The following is a 24,421-nucleotide window of genomic DNA, read 5'->3' as shown; positions in this document are numbered from 1 at the left end:
AACAAGTGGCCTCCCTTTTTTCTCTATTCAAATACATGTACCTTGCAGATAGGGAACGTTGGTTTTGGAAGCAAACGGAAGTCAAGTGATAGATAATGCTCTCGATATGCTTGCATTTTTTGACGGGCGGGGGGGGGGGGGGGGGGGGGGGGGGGGGGCAAGGGGGAGCAGGGTCTGTGCTGCGCTTATCTTGTTTGCAGACATTTCAAAAAACATTTCCTTAGGCCTATCAGTATTCAATAAATCAACCATCGACAAACCAATTTTATTTTCTTTTTTAGTTGTTTGGTCGTACACTTTCCTTTGAAGTGCACATCATAGACCATAGTTGCCATGGTTACATAGTGAAGGCAGCTATGGCGCCCACAACTTTATGCAACCTTTCCTTGTTATTACTTTGTGGTCTAGTCATGTTTCTCAACAAACCGTGGAAGACTACATCCATACAAAAAATATAGACTAAACAAAACCACATATACCTCAACTATGTGACTACACTGCACTGAGGTTTGAAGTGAATCTGGTTTGTTCTACACTGACAAGTTATTATAAGCACACTCGGTCTACTTTGACAAACCGTACAATCATTTCTAATCGTAAACAGTCAACCTGATCCCTATACTGCCCACACCCACTGTCACTGTTACTGAGATTGGCTGAGTGCCTCCAATGCATTTCCACGTTCTGTAGACATACATGTAACTGATACGGTTGGTAGGAAGCAAGGACGTCACGACTTCAGTGAAAACGTACCGATTTCCAGTCATCATAATCTTTTACAAAGACCAATTTGATGGGGCAAGGCTATTTTGCATTAAACCAGTTATCAACTAAAACCCATATATATATATATATATATATATATATATATATATATATATATATATATATATATATATATATATATTGCCAAGTGCGAAGTGAATTTATTTACCGGGTATTTGCAATTGTAAAGCTATCCCGAGAAAACAGCCACAAAAACACAGCATCAACGTGATCATATACATGCAAATTGATACAAATTTAACTACTGGAAGATGCAATTTGATAGCACTCTCTACCATAAGTCTCTGGGTTTACCGGCATAATACTTACATTTGAAGAGGGTGTTGTCTTCATCTGTATACTTAAATCACAGGAACAATTAGACCCCTGACATTTGATGTCCGCTTAAAGTGACATATGGAGCGTAAATTACACGCAATTTAAAAATAAAATTGCTCGATGCTAGAACTGTTTATTTCACCAATTAATTCAGAAGATAAGTGGCATGGTCAAGCAAGTACAACCTTTCTATTCGTATTTATGCTGGACAAGATATAAGGGAAACGCGCTTAAAAAGTTTCGCATATCAATACTTTATGTAATAGTCATTACTTTATATAATTGGCAGCATGTACATGCAACGCATGCGTTTACAGATCATCAGTTTTATATTATTGGATACGTGTATAAAGATGGTGCCGATCATGTGAAATGAATAAACAGCATCGGTGTTAAGATAAAATTTAATCAAAATCTAATTACGTTTGAATGTCAGCCAAAAAAAAAAAAAAAAAAATTACATGTAGGTGCATATGTTTTTATCCATTTATTGGAATGAACAATGGCTCCAACGCATTTACAAAGCTCTTTAACAAGCATCAATTAAAGTTTTTAGGTTGGTAAGAAATATGTCCGTCAAGGCTAAGAGTAGGCCTATCTCCGATGTTTGACATTCTTGTGTATAGCCTCGATACTGGTAAACGTACAAAAGCACATGCCATAGAAGATTGCACTTATAAAATATTGAGCACGCAGGATACGCACTTTTTTCATAATACAAATAGATTCAAAACAATTATATTGAAAAGTAAGCTGTAGTTTAATCTCATGCTTATATAATCATTCATTCATTCAGTCCTGCTTGGATGTTTATCCTCAACATTTCCAAAAAACCAACCCTTAAACTACCTTTGCATAATATTATTTAAGGCTACCATTTTAGCACAAGTGTATCGCATTATCCTTGGTTACATTCCTTAATAAAACCAACCTATCTATTAATTATATTCATTTTGTTTCCATGAATGCGGAACAGAATCCACACCGTTGCCATGGATGTATTTTTCCACACGTGCAATCCTCGAGCTTGGCGCAACAGCTGACGGTGTAACCAAAACAAGCCTCCTCTTCCCAGGGACAGCTCGGTTTTGGGGCCACGTGCTGCGTGCACCTGGGCCACTCTTTGTCTATAATTAATCCCCAAATACCTAGGGAGACATTAAAGAAATACATAGATGTGTGTTGAGATGATTCTTACTATACTCTGTACATCGATATTCGTTCAATTTTTTAAAAAACTGTACATTTTGCAAATTACCCTTTACTCGTAAACATTTTTTTATATCTGTCTTTATGTGGCTGACAACCGTTGGCCTACTGTTAGGTACACTATTTATTTATCAATCACCATAAAGTTAAAAATTAAGATGTGTATATATGCAGAGAAGAAGCATAACTTTAAAAATTATAATCTACATTATCTGCATTTCGTAGACAGGAGGGCTAGAGGTTTCGAAAGAACCACCCTTTTTGCTGGGAAAAGGTCCACTCTGGGTAAAATTTGATCTATTTTGGTAAAAGTTCCACTTAATCAGGAAAAGAACACCCCCTTTGAAATTGATGGCTACGGGCCTGGTGGTGGATGAGTTTAACGAGGAGTTAACGTCTTTAAACTGCATTATTATACGTTTAAATACGTTGAATGGTCTCATTAAAAATACATAATGTGGGGTACTAAGGGCTGACCGACCGCGGGACAAGCATATTTTCAATCTCTTTCTTTTCATGTTAAGTATCCAGTGTTTTCATTTTAACGGAAAGTTCATCTTTTTCGAGTAACAAATACCACACCCCTCTCAGGTGGAAATAAAAATACTGAACTTTAAATGTATAGGACTGAGGTTCGGTTAGTATTGTAAATCCCACAAAATGTCTCTTTATCGCATCTTCACCTTCTGTATTACCTGGTGGTATGCAGAGACATTTTTCCTTAGAACTCGAAATGTCACAGCATCCTGGGCCGCTGTCTCCAGGTCTTTCTTTGAACGGACATTTTGGCATACGTTTTCCTTCGATTTCCTTTTTATGGGGATGGGACTTGACTGGAAGAGCTTGGTTCCATAGTAAAACCAGGAGGCATGTGACAATTATAAAGCACCGCATCTCCGTTGTGAATCGGTTTCTGTGCTGGAAACGCAAGTTTTATGCAACTGAAAATATCAATTTCAGATGTCAGTTTTTCATTTGCGCCTTTCATCACTGAGAAGAAAAATTGTTTTCTTTGTATGAAAAAAGAACGTCTTTACGATCCAGATGTTATCTCCCCAGACCATGACGCTGATCATTATAAAACAAAGTTTGGTAATAACCTCCAAATATGCAATACTTCATTATTACAATTGTATTCTACCAATATCTATAATGGCTACTGACATTTCATAAGAACACAGTCTCATGAATAAGACTCACCTTTAGGAGAGAAAGAATCAGTTGACTCAGGGGCTCGTGCTCATCAGAATCTACAGATATAAACGTCTTCCTTATTTTATTACAACTCTTGTGTGTTTACATAAATGTATTTTAATATATTATAACTAGGGTCTCTCCTCAATAGTACCATAACTATTAATTTGACATTCAAATTGTTGACGTTAGTGGACTAATATGCAGTAATGTTAAATAACGGCGTAGACTTAAAGGGATACCTGTTTTCAAATTGTCCCCTCAGTACTAACGCCCATGTTTATTAGGCTTTTATTACAGAATTCTGGTCTACCTAGACCATCAGTGGCTACCTAGACCTTTGGTACCAATTGATGCTTGCAAACAGAGCGATGCAAATCAGCTGGCAAATACATTAATTAACATCATTTTCTAGACACCAGGACGAAGTCTTTATGGATAAATAAAGAAGACATGCGCAGTACCATACCAGTCAGCATGTCCCACATTATGTCTATAATATGGCTAAGGTATCTCATGACAGATATACACTCGTCCTTCGATATCGTTTAAAACTATATTTCATCGTACGAGTTTAATTTATGTTTACACATTTTTTTAACTTCTGAATAATTAATATTGAAGCCCGTCAACCATGCTAAATGTGCCAATTTTCGCTAGTCGTCAGTAAAAAGCATAACCCTGTGACCTTGCGGAACATTTTATGTCTTTTAACTAACAGGAAGGCCCTAATTTGACCTTGACCGCTTTGAAGGGTCTGGCCTGTCTACTGGGCAGTACTCACAAGTGCTCTTCTAGCTTTCTTGTAATTGTAACGGTCATTGGCACAACAAAAGATGCGTCAATTTGACTGCTCCTATTGGCTGGCCAACTTACCGCATGGATAGGAAAAAAGTTTCAATCTAAGTGTTTTTAAACATCATGACATAATGGCAATAAATATTAAGCTAAAGGACCCAAAAGTAATTACCTTGGGATATTTGGGGTTAATAACATACCCAGTATCTTACAAATATGGAATAGCATGTTCATTTCTAAGCTCTAAGCGTATTTCCCGGCCAGACCTTGAAGACAACTAGGCTACGAGTGCACTTCTTCATTATCTCTATCCCTGCAGGAACCGATTGCAACTTCTGGTGAGCCACCACCTACAGTGTAATTTGTACTGGATATTACATTACAATAAAGCAGAAACGGGACAAAAAAAGGCAGTTGTCTTCAGACGATTTGTAAAAATTTATTCAGATACGTTACCGATACATACGTTACCAAATAGCGTGTTGATTGTTGTTGTTTTTTGTTGTCCATCATTGCAACTACTGTATGTGAGCCCACACGTGGTTCTACGTCATATTTTTCTTTGCTCGATATCCCTCGATACATACGTTACCTATATTTCTATAACTGTTATCTGCTTACAATTTTTGTGCTGAATTTTACATTACAATAAAATAGAAACAGGACAAAAGGCGGAGGTCGTCTTGAAACGAATTGTGGAAAAATTGTTCACATGAAACATACAGTGTACGTTACCGATACATACACCCAATTGTAATTAAGTTTCTATTCTAGAATTCCTTTCAGCCACACACGTTTGTAAATATAATTATAACGTACAGTTTACCTGTGTTGGATAATACATACAATACAAAAGCATGATTTTCCTAAAACATTATCTTTCAAAACGTAGGACACGCAATAGGGATTTTTTAACCATTATCTCATGAAGTCACAAGCAATATCTTAATCAAAGATGAAGTCTCATTTCATCCTATGAAGTCGATTTGTCAGTAAAATCAGGTATTTATCACATGAAGTGGTAATATACCATGAAGTATCTTAACAAACGTTTCCAATACGTTGATTGATTCAACTGATGCTATGAGCGCTGAAATCAGTGTGTTATTGTCTAGTTTCCGTGGACTACGATACTGACCTCCAAATGTCGTCAAATACAGTATCTTACATAGCTAGAATAACGACTCAGCGAAATTTGCAAAAATATGAGTTCGCAAGCTCCAAACTCCGACGAAATGTTTTCATCGTCAATGACAATTATTCAGTACAACTTGATCGGCTGGAAAGTACTGTAAACTGCCCTTTGAACTCAGTCCGTTCCCGGTGTTGAGCAACACAGAGTCCTACCATTCTAGATCTTAGCGAATATAAATGTTACCATATGGCATATCAGGGTCCGGTTTGTGTCCGTCACAACGTCCTGTACCACAAGGATCGTGCGCGGGACAGACTCCTTCGACGGTGGACGCCCGGAAGTAGTAGTACGCAGACGTCTCCACAATCGACAAACCTATTCCCGTAGTAAGAACCGGCCCTTTACTACCAAACGGGTGACTGCTGTTCACCGCCCCTAGGTCGTAGAATTGGATGGGGACAATATCAGAGCATGAACTGTTGCCCACGATTTTCACGATGCGACAGTTCAACGGGCTTGCCGTGAAATCTACGAGGCTACTTCCATTACACACGACCCAGTTGTTGATGGTGGATTTGACCATGAACTGCTGATTTCCTATGGAACTCCAGAGCCAGAAGTCTACAGCATTGAAATCCGTCTCGTTCAGAGGAGGAGTGATGGAGATAGGAACATCGCCCTCGTTCACCGTCCAATTTGGTCTTGGGGTCAAGGCACCTGTCAATTCCGGACCAAAATTTGTGAAGTTGTAACTCCAGACGAGCGTCCATCCTCCTCCGTCAGAGTCCATATCACAGAAAACCTACATCAAGAAAATGAATGTGTTTAACGTCTTTGATATTACGGTGATATGACGGTGTTTGATATTATTTCAAAATCAAATGATCACACATATTTGGCATTACTAGTTATGTCTTTCAGCGACAATAATAATTAATTATGATGGTGTGGTATATCAGTATATTGCTGACCAACTGGAGTTCGGTTAGCTTACAAGTACACTTCTTCTGTACATGGTCCCATACCATAATACAAAAAAGGGTAAGCAGTCGTTTTTTGTGCATGTTACACCTAAGTCTTACTGTACTGTCAGCAGACATAACTTAAAATTGCTAAACGAGCATAAATAACATGAAGAATAATACATATAACACAAAATTCTGTCGGTGCAATATTATGCACGCATAACATTAATGTCCACTTATGTCGTAGACATATGTGAAGCTTATACTGCACCTGAAAAGCCTGGCCCCCTGTTGAGATCCAGTATACGCCGCTTTCTGCTTCCGGTCTACTCTGTAAGATATCTGTACAGTTTGTCCCTGGGTCGGCTTCAGAATCGCCGAGATTTGATGCGGCGCCGTCCGTCTGCAAATGTAAGTTTAGATTAATTAAATGTTCTTTTAATAGAAACATTCACTTGTGTACACGCACGTGATTGGGTTGATGCGCAAGTTAAATTGCCTGATTTGAATTTTGCGTCTTTCAAAAAATTCTTATGTATAGAAAATTACAGCTCAATGACTCTGGAAACCGCGTTGAACAATGCAACGGACCAGTGCGCTGTTATAGAACACAATGTACACTGTTACTGTTGAAAGTAAGGTTAAACAAATGAGACTTAAAGAGCAATATCGCATAAGGTTGAACGTGACAAATAAGATATTAATCTTATCTTACCTTAATATTAAAACAAAACAGAGTAAAAACATAAATATTTAAACTTAAAACCCTGAACTCACGTTTGACCTATCGGCTGGCATATCACAAAAGAACCTCATAATAATACAGCTGCTGTCAACCTGGGCGTCTTCTATATCAGCTGCTGTTAACTCTGTTCCGAACACTGTGCACATACTTGACTCTGTACAAAACTGCACAGATTTGGCTTCAGTCGATTCGAATCTCAGCCGCGCGCAGGCCTGCATGCTCTCGTGGGGTTCCTCTGTGAGAACGCTAGCGTTCGACCCCGAGGAGCCGTGGATACGCACTCCATGCGAAAGCGTTGCTTTACATGACTGAACTTTCACGCCACTGACAATCAGTGGGAGAAAAACGCACACGAGTTCTGAAATTAAAATTGGCATATGTACTGCTTATGTACAATAGTTTGCACGACAAATGGTCGATTGTGCAAAAACATTGTAATGAATATCACTAATATCACTAAAAGAAAATAAATTTACTAAATAATTAATCTATCGTTCTTACTTATACACAAAGTGAAAACAAACCGTTCCTGATATAATCACGGGTATTAAATATGCCGTTCTAATCAGTATCAAAATTAGTTTTGCCTCCTAAACTGCATTTCTCTCTATAAATCCCCTTGGAACCTACCTAAGACGATAAAACCTGCGATTTTCTGTGAAATACACAGCATTTCAGCGTTTCGCAAATTTAAAACACTTCAAAGACTTGGTATCTGTAGACAAAATATTTTCCATTCCCTCTTCTATTCAACATTGGTTAAATACTTTTCCCCATCTGTATATTTCCCAGGACCTTCACAAAAAAGACTGACGGTAGATGAATTAATAATTATGCAAGCAGTTTCTATTCTATTTTATTTTTGATATTACAAGGCAACGCAGCTCCACAGACACCCTATTGTTTCTGCTGTTTTTTTCCTCATCGTGTAAATATATCGAATCGTTGGGCATTTTCTTATACTTGTCATAATAACTAAGACAAAGGAGATGAGCAAACTTTAAATCAATAACACGTCATGCAAGCTTGTATCCATTACTTCATTGGATAATAAATAACATGTAGGTGTTGAATATGATAAGCGCTCTACCGAGAGGAATTGATTTTTTTTCGTCTGCAGACATCCAAAAATCAAGGGGGAACCGTAAAGTGAATAAATAATTACGCAAATGTTGCGTTTTTGAAAGAAGCACAAGAGGTTGGTAGGCCGGTGGCAGCATGTCTATTTTTGGTACTTAAGGCACCATCACTTAAACGCCAGAAGGTATCTATCGTATATACATGTACATGTATTAATCACACATACCAAATTGATTATTTTACCTGTAGAATCGCTTTTAGCTGTTGACTGAAATTGTTCCTTTCAATAGAAACACCACAGTATTGTTTTAGCATTCAGACCACTGTCTTCTTTATCAAATACATTAACCAAAGTGTACAAGGCAAAACTTGTCCGATAAAGAGGTGTTTGCTATTCACTTGACTGCTCAATGATAACAAGTGATGATATCTTCTACTTCGAAGGTGATACTCTTGAAATTCTGTCTATTTAGGTCCTTCATTCTTATCTAATGGCTACTTGAGGTGACGTAAAGGTCTTCCCAAGATTATACTTATTAGTACTTTTACAATTACAGTTACGACTGTTACTCATGTGATTTAGACAATTCTACAATTAATTAAAACTTAAAATTTTAAACCATATTGTGTGGGTTGGAATGTGAATAAGGCTTCTAACAACTTCGAAATATAGTATCTCTCTCTCTCCCTCTCTCATTCTCTCCGTGTGTGTGTGTGTGTGTATTTGCGTGTGAGTGCGCGCGCTAGTGTGCGTATGTGCTCATGTGCACGTTTGCCTGATGAAATAAGCTCGTATCTAGTTTTCAGCACTCGACGTAATCGTCATCCTTTCATCACAGCCACTTAGATATCAATTACGTGTTTGTCCCCCGTGTAGACATAAGATGGTAACCAGGCAGGCCGGGTAAAGGTTACGAGAAAGATACACAGTGAAGTTGTCTACTGCTGACCTCTATATCGTGTCAAACACGGGTTATGCGTTACGTCGTACTAGCATACAAATGTACGCCCTGTACTTTGCATGGGTCTTAAGCTATAATCACTTATTAGTAAACATATCCAGACCCAATGTCGGATGGGATAAGAAGTCGGTGTACTTGTATAGAGTTACATGCAGAGTTACATGCAGTCAAGTAAGGCTACAGGTAGCATCAGCAACTTGCTATGAAGGGAAATTACGTACTTTTTCGTGTTAATACACTCCGCTTCTTGGAGCCGTATGTGCCGTATGGCAAATTTTATAACTTTACTAATTTATTTACTGTTTATGCGTTTATGCCCTCTTTAACCTGCTATCTTAGTAACATGTGGATTAAAAAATTCAGAAATATTGTGCGACATATCTTAACAAACACATTTAACATGCAGCTGAGGGTACCATCATTCTCTTCGTAAAGGAAGGAATAGGACTCTTTGTATGCACTGGCCACAGGCTTTATGGTACCATATAGACAAACAAGCAAACAAACAAACAAACAAATAAATAAAAAAAACTATTTGATTGATAGGTAAACAATGATAGATGTTAAATGTATATATACTTTGAATAATAGCGGCATAACTATAATATTTAATGAATAAACTAATGATGATTACATGTACCACATTAATGGCAAGGACAGCTATTTCATGTGAGTTTGTAACTTTTCTGAAAAAAATGAACGTCATTTTGTGGAAAAGCATACATAATAGAGCTGGGTGTTTACGATAAATATGAGTTATCCAGTCATGTTCCCTTATAGAGAAAATCAAAACATCTAGCAGCAGTTAGATTACTTTATATCATTGAGAAAGAATTAGCAGATTAAAATTTTCAGTGTATGTGGCACCGACTCTCTTCAAGTACACTATGACGCGTGTACAGCCCTGTGTTTCAAAACAACCTTTAAGACCATACATTTTTAGAATTTGAACTCGGAAATTCTCTTTGAACAGATCAGCCGATAGTTGCCCTAGAATGCTGTCAGGGTATGTATTACATGGGTACAATGATACTTTATCATGTCAGAGATATTCCTACCCATGCGGCACACCGGGATCTGGGCGGAAGATAAATGTGACGTCAGTTATCTTTCATAGTATAGGTTGTCAAGGGACAGGACAACGTGTCGAACCATCTCGTATTATTTAGGATTGCCTTTACCTATATTGTTATATGAAATCCGCAATTGATCCTCCCCACTTTTTTGTAGAATATTTTTCGGTAAAAGAGGACAAAGGCGTCAATGAGAAAATGTTAGCACAAGATCGAGCTTTTGCTTATTGCTAGTTTTGATTAAATATAAGGCGCGAATTCAATTTTTCGTTCTCGATTAATACAACGACTATCATTTTTGCTATCTTAGTGTTGTGTTTCAAGTAACTTTCCCCATTTCTGAAAGAAAACTTTTCCATCATGTCAATCTGCTTTAAACTATGATAGATTTTGACCCACTTAGGTCAGGCTAATCCTAACCATTATAAATAAATGGAGCGTGGACTTTCTGTTACACGGACCTGCAGTTTCGCTACACCGGTTTACACCCCACAGCGATTCTCTGCAACCGATTGCTAGAGTAGGCAAAAAATAATAAAATAAAATAAAATAAAAATTAGTAAAAAAGCAAAAAGCGTTCTCCAGGCAGTAAATGAATTGTTAATGTGAAATCTTGTAGACATGGTGCATCACCGTCACGAGGGATAGCAGCATTTTGTCTGGAACCAAGATATGGGGACACCTTGTGTACTGAATTATGTGTCCGGAATATATTCCAGAACAAACACTGTTTGTCACCTGTCTTTGCTGCTTATACAAACGATTCTGATAAACATGGCTGAATATCTGTTAAAATGATGAATACCCTGGTTGTTAAATGATAAATGATTGAGCGATTGATTGAAAATGTATCGACCATAACGTCGCTGACTAAATGCTGTGTTATATCAATTCCCCAACAGTCAGGACAGACATCTTTTTTTCTTGCCAAGTAGGGGAGACTGCATATTTTGCAGGATCTCTGTTGTTGTGAAGGAAATTCATTTTAAAAGAAAATGTACTTTATGAACGAATCTAGTGTCGAAAGTGAAGATTTATCAGTCTCGAATCTGTACTGCCGATACCCGTATTTGGACTTTATCGAATCGCGGTTTGTTCCCACAGTGTGGCCTTCACGGGGAAATCGAGGGAGAAATACACACTGGCCTAATGCAAAACTTAAACATTTTCAGTTGCTGCTGTGCGATTTCTATCAAGCCGTATTCGATATAAGATCCTTAAGAAGGGCATAGTATGGACACAAAAACGAACAAACTCTAAAAGGTCAATTTTGTCAAAGTAATAAGGATGAAAGGTGTGAATAGTTATGTCCAATTTAAAACCACAGTTGGTTTTCACCCTTGGAACACTTGCTAACATGAGGGCTAAGAAGTTCATTGCTGACAAAGAGAAGGCAATAGAGCAGTGCAAGAGAGGGAAACTCGTCATGGCTGGATTAAATAAGAAGTGTGCACCATGAATTTGTTGAAATTTGGACTTTTAACTTTGCTTTGTACCCTTCATCATGCACAAGCGCAAGAAGGTATTATTTAGTTTTTCTATTGTTGAAAACGAATTATCATTTAAAATTTAAAAGGGAAATACGTTTTGATAATCAAAAGATTTTATCATAGTGTACTGGTGTACTGACACTACAAAAAAATTTTTTTTTCTCAGATACAACCTTCTCTCAGATGCAATTTTTTTTTTTTTTTTTTGAGTAGCAGTCAAAATGACACTTTTAACTTAGATGAGAAGTAATGTTAGCAAAATTGACAAATAACTTAAATATTTTAATTAATAAGACTCTAGTAATCTAAAGTTTTTACCAAGACAAATGTCTTTCCAGACTGTCGCTCTGCAGCTGACGTCGCCTTCCTTGTGGATGAATCAGGAAGCATTAAAGCAGCTCAATTCCGGAAAGTTTTGCAGTTCATTCACATCATGGTGAACACGTCTTTCAATGTCAGCAAAGACGGCGTTCGGGTGGCTATGATTACTTTTGGAAATGGTTACAAAATACAGTTTACTTTGCGAGACACCACGAGCAAAACAGATGTTTTGAATAAGATAGATGCTGTAGCGCAGCAAGGCGGAGGGACAGCCACTCATCAAGCTATACGTTTAGCAAGGTTGGCACATTTAAACCCCCTTAAGCCTGGTCCTGGTGCTAGAAAAGGAATTCCGCAAGTCGCCATTGTGATAACTGACGGAGTTTCCGACAACCTCACCGAGACCAAAAAGGAAGCAGAATTAGCTCAGAAGCAAGGTATAGAGATATTTGCTATTGGTATTGGTAACAGCACAGACTACAACGAGCTTCAAGCCATGGCTAGCGATCCCGATGACAATCATGTTTACAACGTGGACAATTTTACTGCGCTCATCAGTATCGGTGATAGGGTGTCCAGAAGCATTTGCCAAGGTATCAATTTGGAATTATATTTTTCAGGTTGTTGACCGTTAAATAAACCATTAAAATTTATCCCCTAGTCTATGTTGATCTGTTCAGCTCTCAGATCCATAAAGTAAAGTACTTTCGCACTTAGCATAATGCATATTTAACACAAGAATGCAAAGCGCCCTTTGTAGAGAGAAAGAGAGTGTCTCTCTCAGCAGTCTGAATTAAATTTGTGACCATAGCTCACTTTCCGAGCTCTACTCAAGTATAAACCTTCGAGATATCTAACATCATTTATGGTAATCAAATAAACGATATTTTCTTTCTACCTGTGGCGCAGCCAAGCGGATCTGCAGGTTGTAGATTTTATATTCTTTTAACGTTTTGCAAACTGAGGCCATATAGGCGCATAAGGTCTTTTAAAATTTAAGTTTAAGAATGTGTCAACGAAAAAAGTCGTTTTTGATTTTTTTTGTGCAATAATGATGATATTTCATATTTTCTCGTGCTGCCAAATTAGATAAGAAGATTTTTAAATGTTAATATTACATGTACGTCTACGTTGATAGTAACTTTGTTATTTTCTTATTTTATTCGTACCCTTCCATAAATGAAGGCTACTAAAAAGTCCACACTCAGTCTATTATACTTCTTAAATTTTCCTCTGTAAAAATTTCCATTCCGTTGATTTGAACAATGATCATAATTATTTGTGTGTAATTTCATATTATTATTATTATTATTATTATTATTTATTACAAATATCAAAGATTTGTTAAAATGCTGGTCGTGCGTCTTTCTGTTAGAAATTGATACCGAGGCTGTTTTGATTTTTTAAGGTGAAATGTGAAAAACGTGCTGTCTAAAATCTTAGAATATTTAAGAATGTTTGTCGAAGAGTTTTTAATATAAACTATTAAATAATTAAGAATGATAAAACTGACATCTCCTTCATTCCAGCGGTGGAACAAAAACTGAAAACAAGCAGCCACAGTCATGTTGCCCTACTCACTACCAGTGCTTCAGCCATTATCCAGAGTTCCTCACTGCCATATACTACAATGATATCACCCGAGGAGTCAACAGGTAGTTATTTATCTTAGTTTACAGTAGACATACATATGTATCAATCTATCAACTTAAACCACCACTGAGAGGCCGTGTTTGTGAGTGTGTCTTTCGTATGTCATCTATGACTGTGAGATGTGACAACTTTTAAGTAATTTTTTGACTCTGGTCCTAGATGATATTTTGATATTAACCGTGCTTAGAATGTCCACCAGTTCGTAATAATCTAACTTTTTTATTAGTTTTGACAAGCGCTGTAACACTTTCAAGATTTTTTTGTTTTCGTATAATTAAAAAACACCTTTTTCTAAGACTGCAGCTCTGCAGCTGACGTCGCCTTCCTTGTGGATGAATCAGGAAGCATTAAAGCAGCTCAATTCCGGAAAGTTTTGCAGTTCATTCACATCATGGTGAACACGTCTTTCAATGTCAGCAAAGACGGCGTTCGGGTGGCTATGATTACTTTTGGAAATGGTTACAAAATACAGTTTACTTTGCGAGACACCACGAGCAAAACAGATGTTTTGAATAAGATAGATGCTGTAGCGCAGCAAGGCGGAGGGACAGCCACTCATCAAGCTATACGTTTAGCAAGGTTGGCACATTTAAACCCCCTTAAGCCTGGTCCTGGTGCTAGAAAAGGAATTCCGCAAGTCGCCATTGTGATAACTGACGGAGTTTCCGACAACCTCACCGAGACCAAAAAGGAAGCAGAATTAGCTCAGAAGCAAGGTATAGAGATATTTGCTATTGGTATTGGTAACAGCACAGACTACAATGAGCTTCAAGCCATTGCCAGCGATCCTGATGACAGCCATGTTTATAGCGTTGATGATTTTACAGCGCTAAGCAGTATCGGTGATAGAGTGTCCAGGAGCATTTGTAAAGGTACGTTACATAAGCCTCACAATTTATAAATATATAGGTGTCATTATTTCCAATGGTACAGCGTGCAAAGCTTTAAAATAAATATTCATAAACTTGTTAAAAAAGAACTATCGGCTGAATATTCAAACATAGTTCTACGTCCAGTTATCCGTTGAATAGAGTGTTTATATGACGCCTTGCATAAATATGACAGTAATTGTATCTTGTATAGTAAAGTATAGTAAAAATTTCATGCGACTGCTTTGGTAACAACATTACCGTATATCATCATAGTAACACAGTATGGAATATTCCTTTTCAAGCTGTTGGTGAAGCACTGAAGGCAATACACAGCTCTCTGCCGACTAAGGATCCTCGCTTCTCATCCTCGACAGAGACCTCCACTGTGACAAAAGGCATAACCAGTGCATTACTGGACCTTACCACAGAGACACCGACTAAGGAGACTTTAACAACAGAAGCCCCTAAAAAAATTCCTTCTCTGATTAGTGTAAAAACCGGAAGAGAATTCCAACTGTCTACATCGGCTGTTACCACGGTATTCCTACCGACGACACCACCTGGTACAACAACTGAAGTACTACCCACGACACCACCTGGTACAACAACTGAAGTATCACCAACGGCAACAGCTGGTACACCAACTGAAATACCGCCGACCACAACACCTGGTACAACTGAATTACCTTCAACGACACCACCTGGTACAACAACTGAAATACCTCCGACGACAGCACCTGGCACAACAACAGAAGTACCGCCGACGACAACACCTGGTACAACAACTGATTTACTGCCAACGACACCACCTGGTACAACAAAAGAAGTACCACCGACGACAACACCTGGTACAACAACTGAAGTACCGCCGACGACAACACCTGGTACAACAACAGAAGTACCGCCGACGACAACACCTGGTACAACAACTAAATTACTGCCAACGACAACAACTGGTACAACAACTGAAGTACCGCCGACGACAACACCTGGTACAACAACTGAAGTACCGCCGACATCAACGCCAGGTACAACAACAACAAATGTACCACCGCCAACAACGACTGGATCAACATCAAATGTGCTGCCAAAGACAACATCTGGAACAAAAACAACAATAACAAAAGTGCCGCCGCCATTGACACTTGGTACTTCAACTGAAACACTGCCAACATCAGCCCTTGGAACAACCAAAACACTACCGACTTCAGCGCCTGGAACAACGACCGAAACAATATTGACATCAACACTTGGTGAAACCTCTGAACTACTGCCGACATTAACACCTGGTACAACAACAGAAATGACAACGACGGCCGCCACAACAACAGTGCGATTGTCATTACCTCCTGTCATTGTTACAGATACCGCAACAACGAGAGTGGGACAGGCTTTGCAGGCCACAACAACAAAAACGACTCCATCAGGATCAGCTAGGACAACAACACATATACCATCGTCAACACTCGTCACCACAATAGTGTCGAAACCAACGAATGAGGGATCTGCTGCAGGGCTGGCAACTTCACCATTACCCCGCATTGGTATGTTTTTATATTAATTTATATGCTTCTTGATATCCAGTAGGATCGTTTTTACTTTTGTTTATAAAATAAAGTACCATAAAATACTGTCATTGATTAAGATTCAGTGGGATAACTGTCGTTAAGTGGTACAATTGCAGATATGGGTCAGAGTAAATTTCAAAACTTAACGAACCATAGATCTATACTTGGTGATAGATACTGATGTACCAGAGAATGTGTACCGGTATATGCATGTATAAAGACATAATGTCGTTAATATATTCAGATATTCTCAATGCAGCTATTTATGTGTCAGGCATATTTTTTTCTTCGTAGGGCATAGAGGAAGGACGTTTGTGTTCAATTTTGGTGAGAATAAACCATCTGACACTTCAAGTACCTTAAAGTTGAGCATATTGACAGTACAACGAAACCTCGTTACAGTGGACGTATATGCCCCTGCGGACGTGTTATACAAAAGAGTGAGTATTATAGAATTGATGACTTTTACTGAATAAGATGCAACATTTCTTTTGATTTATTAACTTTTTTGTTGTAGATTTGGTAGCAAAGATACGTAAAAGGCGTTGGCTCATTATCGAGAGCTTAACTGATGCTTGATTGATCCATGGATTAGATAATAGGACCACGTGTTGTTGTTGGTGCATAAACATCTAGCAGATCTAAGTGAGCGTCCGGTATTAGTGTTAATAGTTTTACATTTGAACATCACAACTGGATGAATCATAATTTACATCTCTTTTTGATTGATTGATTGATTGATTGATCGTTCAATTTCAGATCACGGTTCGATACCTATCACCTGTGGAGGTACACATTCCCCGCAGTATGCAGCTAGAGGAAACAGAAATATCCTCGAAAACCGTACGTGTTCAAGCAACCGGCGCTGTGTATGTGTTTGTCATGAACCAGGCTTCCCAGAGTTCAGACGGTTTTTACGTCATTCCAGAAACGTCCCTGGGCCGGCAGTACCTGATTCCGTCATGGCAAGGGGCAACTGGGAGGTCACAGATAGGTAAAAATGACAAAATAAACACGTGACTTCAGTAGGTATTGATGCAGATTGTTGACAGGTTCTCAACTCAGAAATGAAAACCTTGTCTTGGCAGTAAATGTGGAAAACTGGTTGTTGTTAAGTTACAATAATGTCTGCGTTTTGTTGGCAGGCCACATAGACGAACTGCCTGCCATTCTGTGTACATATGTATGGCACAATTAACATCTGGTTATTAGGCTGCCATTTCTGTGAAGCATTCTGCATCATTGGTGATACAGTAAACCTTTCCACTATTACGCATTCCATGAACCAATAATTATATCCCTTCACCCATTTCAGTCTTATATTTTGTATTACTTTTATCGTAGGTGTGTCGAGCACCAAGGCCAATACTGTCGTGCGAATTTCTCTCCCACCAAAGAAACAGCTGCCTGTGACGGTCACCTTCAACAATACTTTATACTCAAGCGGTGACACAATCATCATTCCTCTAAAACAATACGACGCGGTCCAGATACAAAGTGCGCATGACCTGTCGGGTACCATGGTGACAGCCAATTATCCCGTGGCAGTGAATTCTGGGAATTCAGGCACGAACGTTTACGGGAACCATCACGGCGATTCCTTTCACGGCCAGAGTGAAGACCATCTTGAGGAAATGATACCCCCGGTTAAAACACTCGGCAAACAATTTGCGGTGAGTCCATTGCAGGATCGCAAGGCCGGATATACCATTAGTATTCTAGGTAACTGTTTACTATTTACCCGCTTCGATCTTCAAAGTATGCACAGAGATTTGATATTAAGTAGATACTATCTGCAAGACATTTTGCCTTAATATATGACTAAATTATTGTCAAGAAAATTTTCGAGCAAAAATCATCTCATAGACTGAATTGTATTATAGGCCAAGAGCTTTTATGTATTTTACAATGGTGTCTAGACTGCCAATTTCAAACTGAGTCTGTTCTGCATTTAAGCTGCCTTTGAAAACACAAAAGTCACTATATCATCGGATCACCATTCTACTGAAACTATCGCGCTCCACCCACAAAGTTTTATCCGTGTAAATGGCACAAGTTCGGAGCACCTGTATGTGGAGAGCGACACCGGGGTCCTTGTAACACAGTATAGCCTGTCAGGTCAGTTACTTACTACCTGCTCTGATAATTTGTGACGTTGTCTAATTGCTAATGTCTTCTCTGTGTTGATAAAAAGATATTGTCGCCGATTTCAAGCAGTCCACTGTTGATGTCCGTTGCTCTTTCTTGAATTTCTTGCTTTCAGTTCTTGATTTATCCGGTAACTAATTTTGAAAGACATTCACTCTTGATTCTGTTTCCGTTTACAACCAACTTAGATGGCATGCCAAGTCAGGCCTTTATGATAACTCTCTCGCCAGCCGAGCAGTGGCAGTCCTATTACGTCATCAGCCCCCCGGAAACCACTCGGGACGACTCTGAGGAAATTAACGACGTTTATGTGAACATTGTCATCGAGAGGAGATATAGCGAAGGACTGCGTATAGACGGCTATCAGCTAGACAGTTCGAACATCGTCGGAGCCTGGTCTCCTGTACCAAACTCTCCGTACGTTTCAGCCGCGCTGAAAGTCACTGAAAAAGTTCATGCCCTGTACCATACGTCCCCTACAGTTGTCTTCTCAGCCAATGTGTACGGTTTCACTCGCTCTGGAGGATTTGGCTTTTCGGCAGGTAGCCGGTTCGCTCCCTTGGGACAGTATTGCAGGCCAACTGGGTACTCGCTACCGGGTGACAATGCTGATAACGATTGTGATGGCTCAATTGACGAGGAGAAATCCAATGGCATTGACGACGATGATGACGGCCTTGTGGACGAGGATCTTGCAGTAGATATTCCATTTGGGACCTTTAATACAACCTCAAAACCAAACCCGGCTGCTGTGATAAACAATCACGGAATATTCTTTTTGGACAATGCGAGTGTTGTAACCAAAGTCACTTTTGGTATAACCGTTGGAGCTAGTTTTATCCTGCTGTTGTGTTGCCTTTTGCTTTTCATATTATTATACAGGCGACGGCGCCGTGAGAAGCACACCTTCTTTGTCGAAGAACTAAACAACAACAACACGGACCAAACAACTCCAGGTCCCAGTGAATCTGATTTCACCATGACGTCCAAAGCGACGTATAAACCTCTATCGACGGACAGGTCAGTCCCTGTGAAAACAATATCCCAGGGACGAACTGTCACGCCAGACGGTTTGGAGATGCAGGATTTCGACGGCTATGGAAGCACGCCACCATCTTACTCCATCGCGCTCAAGAGCGAAGTTACATTCACATCCAATAGAAGAAACCATCGCCATCATACTCAGCGGCCATCTTGGAATTACAGAGATTCGGTTGCTGCCAAAAACTTGATGTTTTGACTTCAAAACTGGATAAAATTACATAATTCAGCACTGCAAGGCCATTTCTTTTCAAAATAGGCTGTATTTTAATGCTCATTCCTGACGACTTCAAAACAAAAATGAAAAAATCCCGATGAAATATCACCAATAGAGATTAAACTTAAAGTAGTGTTTCTTTTTTCTTTGTGGCCATCTTTAAAAACGCAGTGAATAAATCAAGCATGGAAGAGAAATGTTAAACTTATCTTATCTTTATTTGCTTTGAGATGGTGATCTGTACGTGTTCACCTTACCGATATATTATCACTTTACGTATCTGTGAGTGAGCATTAGAAACTAAATGTTGTTATCTGTATAGCGTAAACAAACCTTTCGTTCAGGGAAAACGCGTCAAAATGTGCTTCTGAAACAGAAGTGAATATAACTCACGCATGTTAGCTTATTATGTTAAAACAGTTCACATGAATTAGTCTTGATAAAATTTAAGTGTTGATAATACTGGTTTGTCTTTCTCTGTTCACGTGAAGAGATAAGCCCCATCTGATTAACCTTGGACTCAAAAGGTTTGTGTTTGATACTGGAGTAGATAATTGTTGTCTCGTGTTTTAACCCATGTGTTGCTTTTAAGGACAAGTTATCATACACGTATGCTCCATATGAAACGTCCCATGCGAAAATTTGTCTCATTTAACGTTCAGTTCTCAATCTATTCTAGAACATTTGGTGTATTTTTTTACAGTTCTAATGTTGTTCTGTAATGGATGTAAAAATCCGAGAACTGTTTTTGGGAAGTCCTTCAGAATGTCCTAGGACAGATTAAGAATTTTTCAGTAAAAGAGAAAGACATTATGTTCAAAGACAGACCGAAAGTGAGCGTTACATGGGCCAAATTTTCGCAGGACATTTGATTAATTACAGGTATTTTGATAAAGAGAATATGCAAAGTAGTTATATGCCATGGTATGTAATAGAAAACATCGATAGCAAGATCAATTTATTGTGGGCGGTCCTTCGTGACACTTTTTCAGACTTTAAAATATGTTTTTCGACATTTCATTATTGCCATTTTACACTCTCACACTGTATCTTGCCTCTGATGTGGTACAATTCGCGCTACAGCTTATGGAATACAAACAGTAACTCAATACAACGTATGCGAAATAACCAAAACAGATTCAAGTGCACCAAAAACTAAGTTCAGCACGGACCCTTGATACCCACCGTGGAAGACCAACTTGTGGTTTCCCAGCCCAATATACAAACTTATCACCTGTCGCTGGCTCGGTTATAGCCTCCGTTTGTGATTGGTTTTATCGCTGTGATTGTGTTACGTACAATACCCTGAATGTCGCATGTACATGTAATTGACCGTGGCTCTTAGTTTTTTCTCGATAATATCACGCACATTGACGCTTGTTTAAGGTTATCCAGTATTCTTTTGAAAAAAATATTGTAAAAACTGTATCTTCAAGTTGTTAAAATGTTATTGGGGGCCATGAAAAACCATCTGCAACCTCATTTAAAATACGATAGTATATACGGCATTTCTGGTGCTTTTAAACAATCTAATGTTTTTAATAGTGATACCATTTTACCACATTGTTAATTTATTAGAACCTGACCACTGAACAATTAAAACTGGGGTCCTGTGGATATGTAATTATATTAATATTAATAAAGTCAACGTCAGCTTTCTGAATCTCGGGGTGATGGGCCCATAACGAGCGTTTGTATGATTATACTGCTATAAAAGCCGATAGGGTGACGAAACAAATCACAAATTTAAGATTCATTTGCGGCCTTGGGTGTTTGACAGCACTGGGCTGACAAAATGAAGCCGTGGTATCTTATTGTTGCATTTTGGTGCTTTCATGTTTTCTTTTACGCAGGTAAGTTTACTATTACAAATTAATAATAAATATGTTTTCTCATTGCAAGTTACATTCAAGAAATATCCTGTCTTGATGATTTATGGATTTTCGAATGACAAACGCCTAGAGTAAAATTTTCATCGATAATAATTCAATAAAAAGTTTCCATCTGTTTATATCACTAATGATGCCCTTTATGCTATTGCCCTTTTCTTTTTTTATAAGATCATTGCATTAGATTCATTTTTAAGATACATATTTCAGGTGGTTACTCACAAACTGGCACATTCAACTGCAGTTGTGAAAATGGCGAAGGTGATATCGCTTTCCTGGTAGACGACTCAAGCAGTATTGATGAGAACAGTTTCAAAAAGATGCTTAGATTTTTGAACAGCATCACCGACTCATTGACCATCGGCAAAACCCAAACACATGTTGCATTAACACTCTTCAGCAATGGCTACAGAGACGCTTTTAGTTGGACAGAAGACCACGGTGACGTTACAGAAGGAATAAGGCAAATCGTGCATAACGGCGGTGCTACCGAAACGCATAAAGGGTTATCTCATATTCGAACGAGTTTATTTAATCCTCAAAATCCACATTATAAAAACAATATAAAACATAATGTGCCTAAAGTGGTTATTCTTCTCACTGACGGTGAATCAAGCGACAAACTTCAAACCATACACGAGGCAGATTTAATTCGGAAGGAAGGGATGCAAATATACTGCATAGGAATTGGAAACGCTACCATGGTCGACTTCAATGAACTAGCTTCCATTGCCAGCAAACCAAATGACACTCACGTATTTAGCGTACTGAACTTTGATTCGCTTTCTGATATAGTGTGTGAAATCTCCAGCGCTCTTTGTCAAGGTTAGAATTTGGTTATACAACCCTAAAACCGTATGCTGCAGCTGCACAATATAAAGATTGTTAGATTTGCCAAAGCATTAACTTGTAATTTACAAATAACTAATTATTTCTAGTGTTTGGAGTAAGTTAACAAGTATTAGCATCAACTGCAATAAGTGAAATATCGATAATTCTGATGAACGGTGACATTGCTTAGAGAATTTTTACTTTTCTGTGCGATTGTCTGCTCGTTTAGCATAGATTCTGTTAAAATGCCAAATTAACTGAGTGGCTTTGCAGATCATGTCAGTCAGTAGCCATAAATCGCTCCAAAATAAACATAATACAAAACTATCCACGAGCAACATATTTAATCCTAATTTTCCTGACAATTGCAGCTGTGGGCGGAAGCGATTTGACAACAACGGATGCCGCCTCAATAACAACGGCTTTCGAAACCAAAGTCTTAGAAGTGACGCCGGCAGAAACAGGAACAACAAGTGGATTTAAGTCTCCTCGTGAACGTATCACCACTGAGGTGAAATCGAACCAAAGTGCCCAAGCGAGGATTGGGACCAATGACAAGGGCCACTTTCTTGAAGACGAAACGACCTTAATTATTTTCTCCGTGAGCACTGGTTTCGCCGTGCTGCTGTCCTGCTGCTGCTGCGGTTTCCTTGTTCTGCTATTTTGCTGTAAAGAAAAAAAGAAGACTGGCGTGGCGACTGAACCTAGCTCTGATGAGGAGACGAGAATTACTTCAAACATCACCTTGAATCTTCAGGCAGCCGATTCCGGGGAATACACTTTGTCTGGTGTACAAAGGAACGCGTCTGTCACCTCCACCTCCAAACAGGGGGACAAGATCACCGGACAGATGGTACCAATGAAACCAACAGCCAGGGGCACATACGTCACCGACGACGGGTTGGAAATTGTCGATTTTAACGACTTCTGCTCCACTCCCCCAACTTATTCCGTTGCCCTGCAGTATCACGTGACCGTCCACAAGGACAACGCCGCGCCACGTGACAGCAAGACGAAAAACATTTCGAAAGCAGACGACAAGAAAAGAGAAGAGTTAAATAAAATGAATCTTTATGAAATATAACACTTGCGATTGCATAATGATATGATAAAGTTCCTTTTGTTATTATTATTATTATTATTATTATTATTATTATTATTATTATTTGTGCATGTGCCAAGTTGTGAAAAAAAGCACCCTGCTTTGCTGGATGAGCTTCATTGTCAAGCATTAGCATTCAGCTCCGTTCATTCGTGACACACCTTAGCTTGCTTTTTCGGCTTAAAATGTACCTTTAAAGACGGCCCATCGTTTTTGTCCAAGGTCACAACAGTCAATATTTAAGTGCCATTTAAGAGGCCCATATTTCATTTACTTTATAGATGGTGATCAAGCACATGCTCTGGCATAAACCCCTTTGTGTTCATTTTCCCTTTGCTTACTGTTTTTTTTTTCCAAAGACGATGGATGATGTTTTAACTCCTATAAATTAAGGATTAAACTTAAATTTATACAAGAATTCTTTATCAGTGTATGAATTTCCTCACTCCTTTGCCTTCTGTACATTTACTGTCGAGCATGCTTGCAAAATCACAAATAACACTTTGGATTTCTAGATTTTAGGTGAAATCCGAGTAGATCAATCCTAAAATAATTCCTATCTAGATTGTTAGAAAGGTATATGCTGTCGGTCCCAGCAACTTCACACTTACGAAGTTGCATGATCGAAAAATAATTTAAATGGCGGTCCCCCCCCCCACCCTCTTCACTGTCCCTGCTTTGGTGACATTGTCAACGTGGAGATGTTATCACTCGCATTTGACAGTACTTCCAGTAGATACTAGCAGTGTGTGATAAGGAAGGCAAATACGACATATGACAGACAACTTGAAGAGATACTACTGTTGACACCAGTTTGATACGTGACGCCGCAGTATCCAGTTTGTCGTGGTTATTATGGTACAGATTCGAGCTGGTATAATACATAGAATAAATCAGTCGCAAAAACGTTGATGTCATCTTTGTGAAGGGGTCTGAGCAGGGGAATACTGGCCCCGATTTGTTTTGCTCATTTTTTGCCAATTTGGTTTTATTCGTAAGCTCAATCCTCCAGAATGACAAACCA

At 38.7% G+C, this 24,421-nt stretch overlaps 3 protein-coding genes and 1 long non-coding RNA gene across 4 annotated transcripts; 2 read left to right on the top strand and 2 right to left on the bottom strand.

Annotated features, from left to right (window-relative positions):
- Window positions 1-1,576: 1,576 nt before the first annotated feature.
- On the bottom strand, window positions 1,577-4,354 carry LOC147763223 (uncharacterized). Its single transcript, XR_015333581.1, has 3 exons — window positions 3,514-4,354; window positions 3,009-3,254; window positions 1,577-2,252 (listed from the first exon to the last, which is right to left on the bottom strand). It is a non-coding gene; the product is annotated as an uncharacterized LOC147763223 (long non-coding RNA).
- A 364-nt stretch (window positions 4,355-4,718) lies between these two features.
- On the bottom strand, window positions 4,719-7,878 carry LOC106152022 (uncharacterized). The gene is made up of 4 exons (XM_013525487.2): window positions 7,781-7,878; window positions 7,183-7,508; window positions 6,677-6,808; window positions 4,719-6,242 (listed from the first exon to the last, which is right to left on the bottom strand). The coding sequence occupies exons 1-4, from the start codon at window positions 7,821-7,823 to the stop codon at window positions 5,664-5,666; spliced, it is 1,080 nt and encodes a 359-aa protein (XP_013380941.2). The 5' UTR covers window positions 7,824-7,878; the 3' UTR covers window positions 4,719-5,663.
- A 3,782-nt stretch (window positions 7,879-11,660) lies between these two features.
- Window positions 11,661-21,238, top strand: LOC147763222 (uncharacterized). Its single transcript, XM_087008783.1, has 11 exons — window positions 11,661-11,787; window positions 12,094-12,669; window positions 12,738-12,772; window positions 13,575-13,731; window positions 14,026-14,601; window positions 14,904-16,145; window positions 16,464-16,609; window positions 16,929-17,163; window positions 17,514-17,891; window positions 18,126-18,287; window positions 18,506-21,238. Exons 1-11 carry the CDS (start codon window positions 11,721-11,723, stop codon window positions 19,555-19,557), a joined length of 4,626 nt encoding a protein of 1,541 aa, XP_086864909.1. The 5' UTR covers window positions 11,661-11,720; the 3' UTR covers window positions 19,558-21,238.
- An 11-nt stretch (window positions 21,239-21,249) lies between these two features.
- Window positions 21,250-24,387, top strand: LOC147763221 (uncharacterized). The gene is made up of 3 exons (XM_087008376.1): window positions 21,250-21,428; window positions 21,675-22,289; window positions 22,667-24,387. Exons 1-3 carry the CDS (start codon window positions 21,371-21,373, stop codon window positions 23,377-23,379), a joined length of 1,386 nt encoding a protein of 461 aa, XP_086864502.1. The 5' UTR covers window positions 21,250-21,370; the 3' UTR covers window positions 23,380-24,387.
- Window positions 24,388-24,421: the final 34 nt, after the last annotated feature.

Source organism: Lingula anatina, chromosome 3 (genome assembly GCF_051362555.1).
Source record: "Lingula anatina isolate TDL-2025a chromosome 3, LinAna3.0, whole genome shotgun sequence".
Lineage (NCBI taxonomy): Eukaryota > Metazoa > Brachiopoda > Lingulata > Lingulida > Lingulidae > Lingula > Lingula anatina.
Note: the sequence above shows the minus strand (reverse complement) of the source record. Positions and strands in the feature narration are given on the sequence as shown.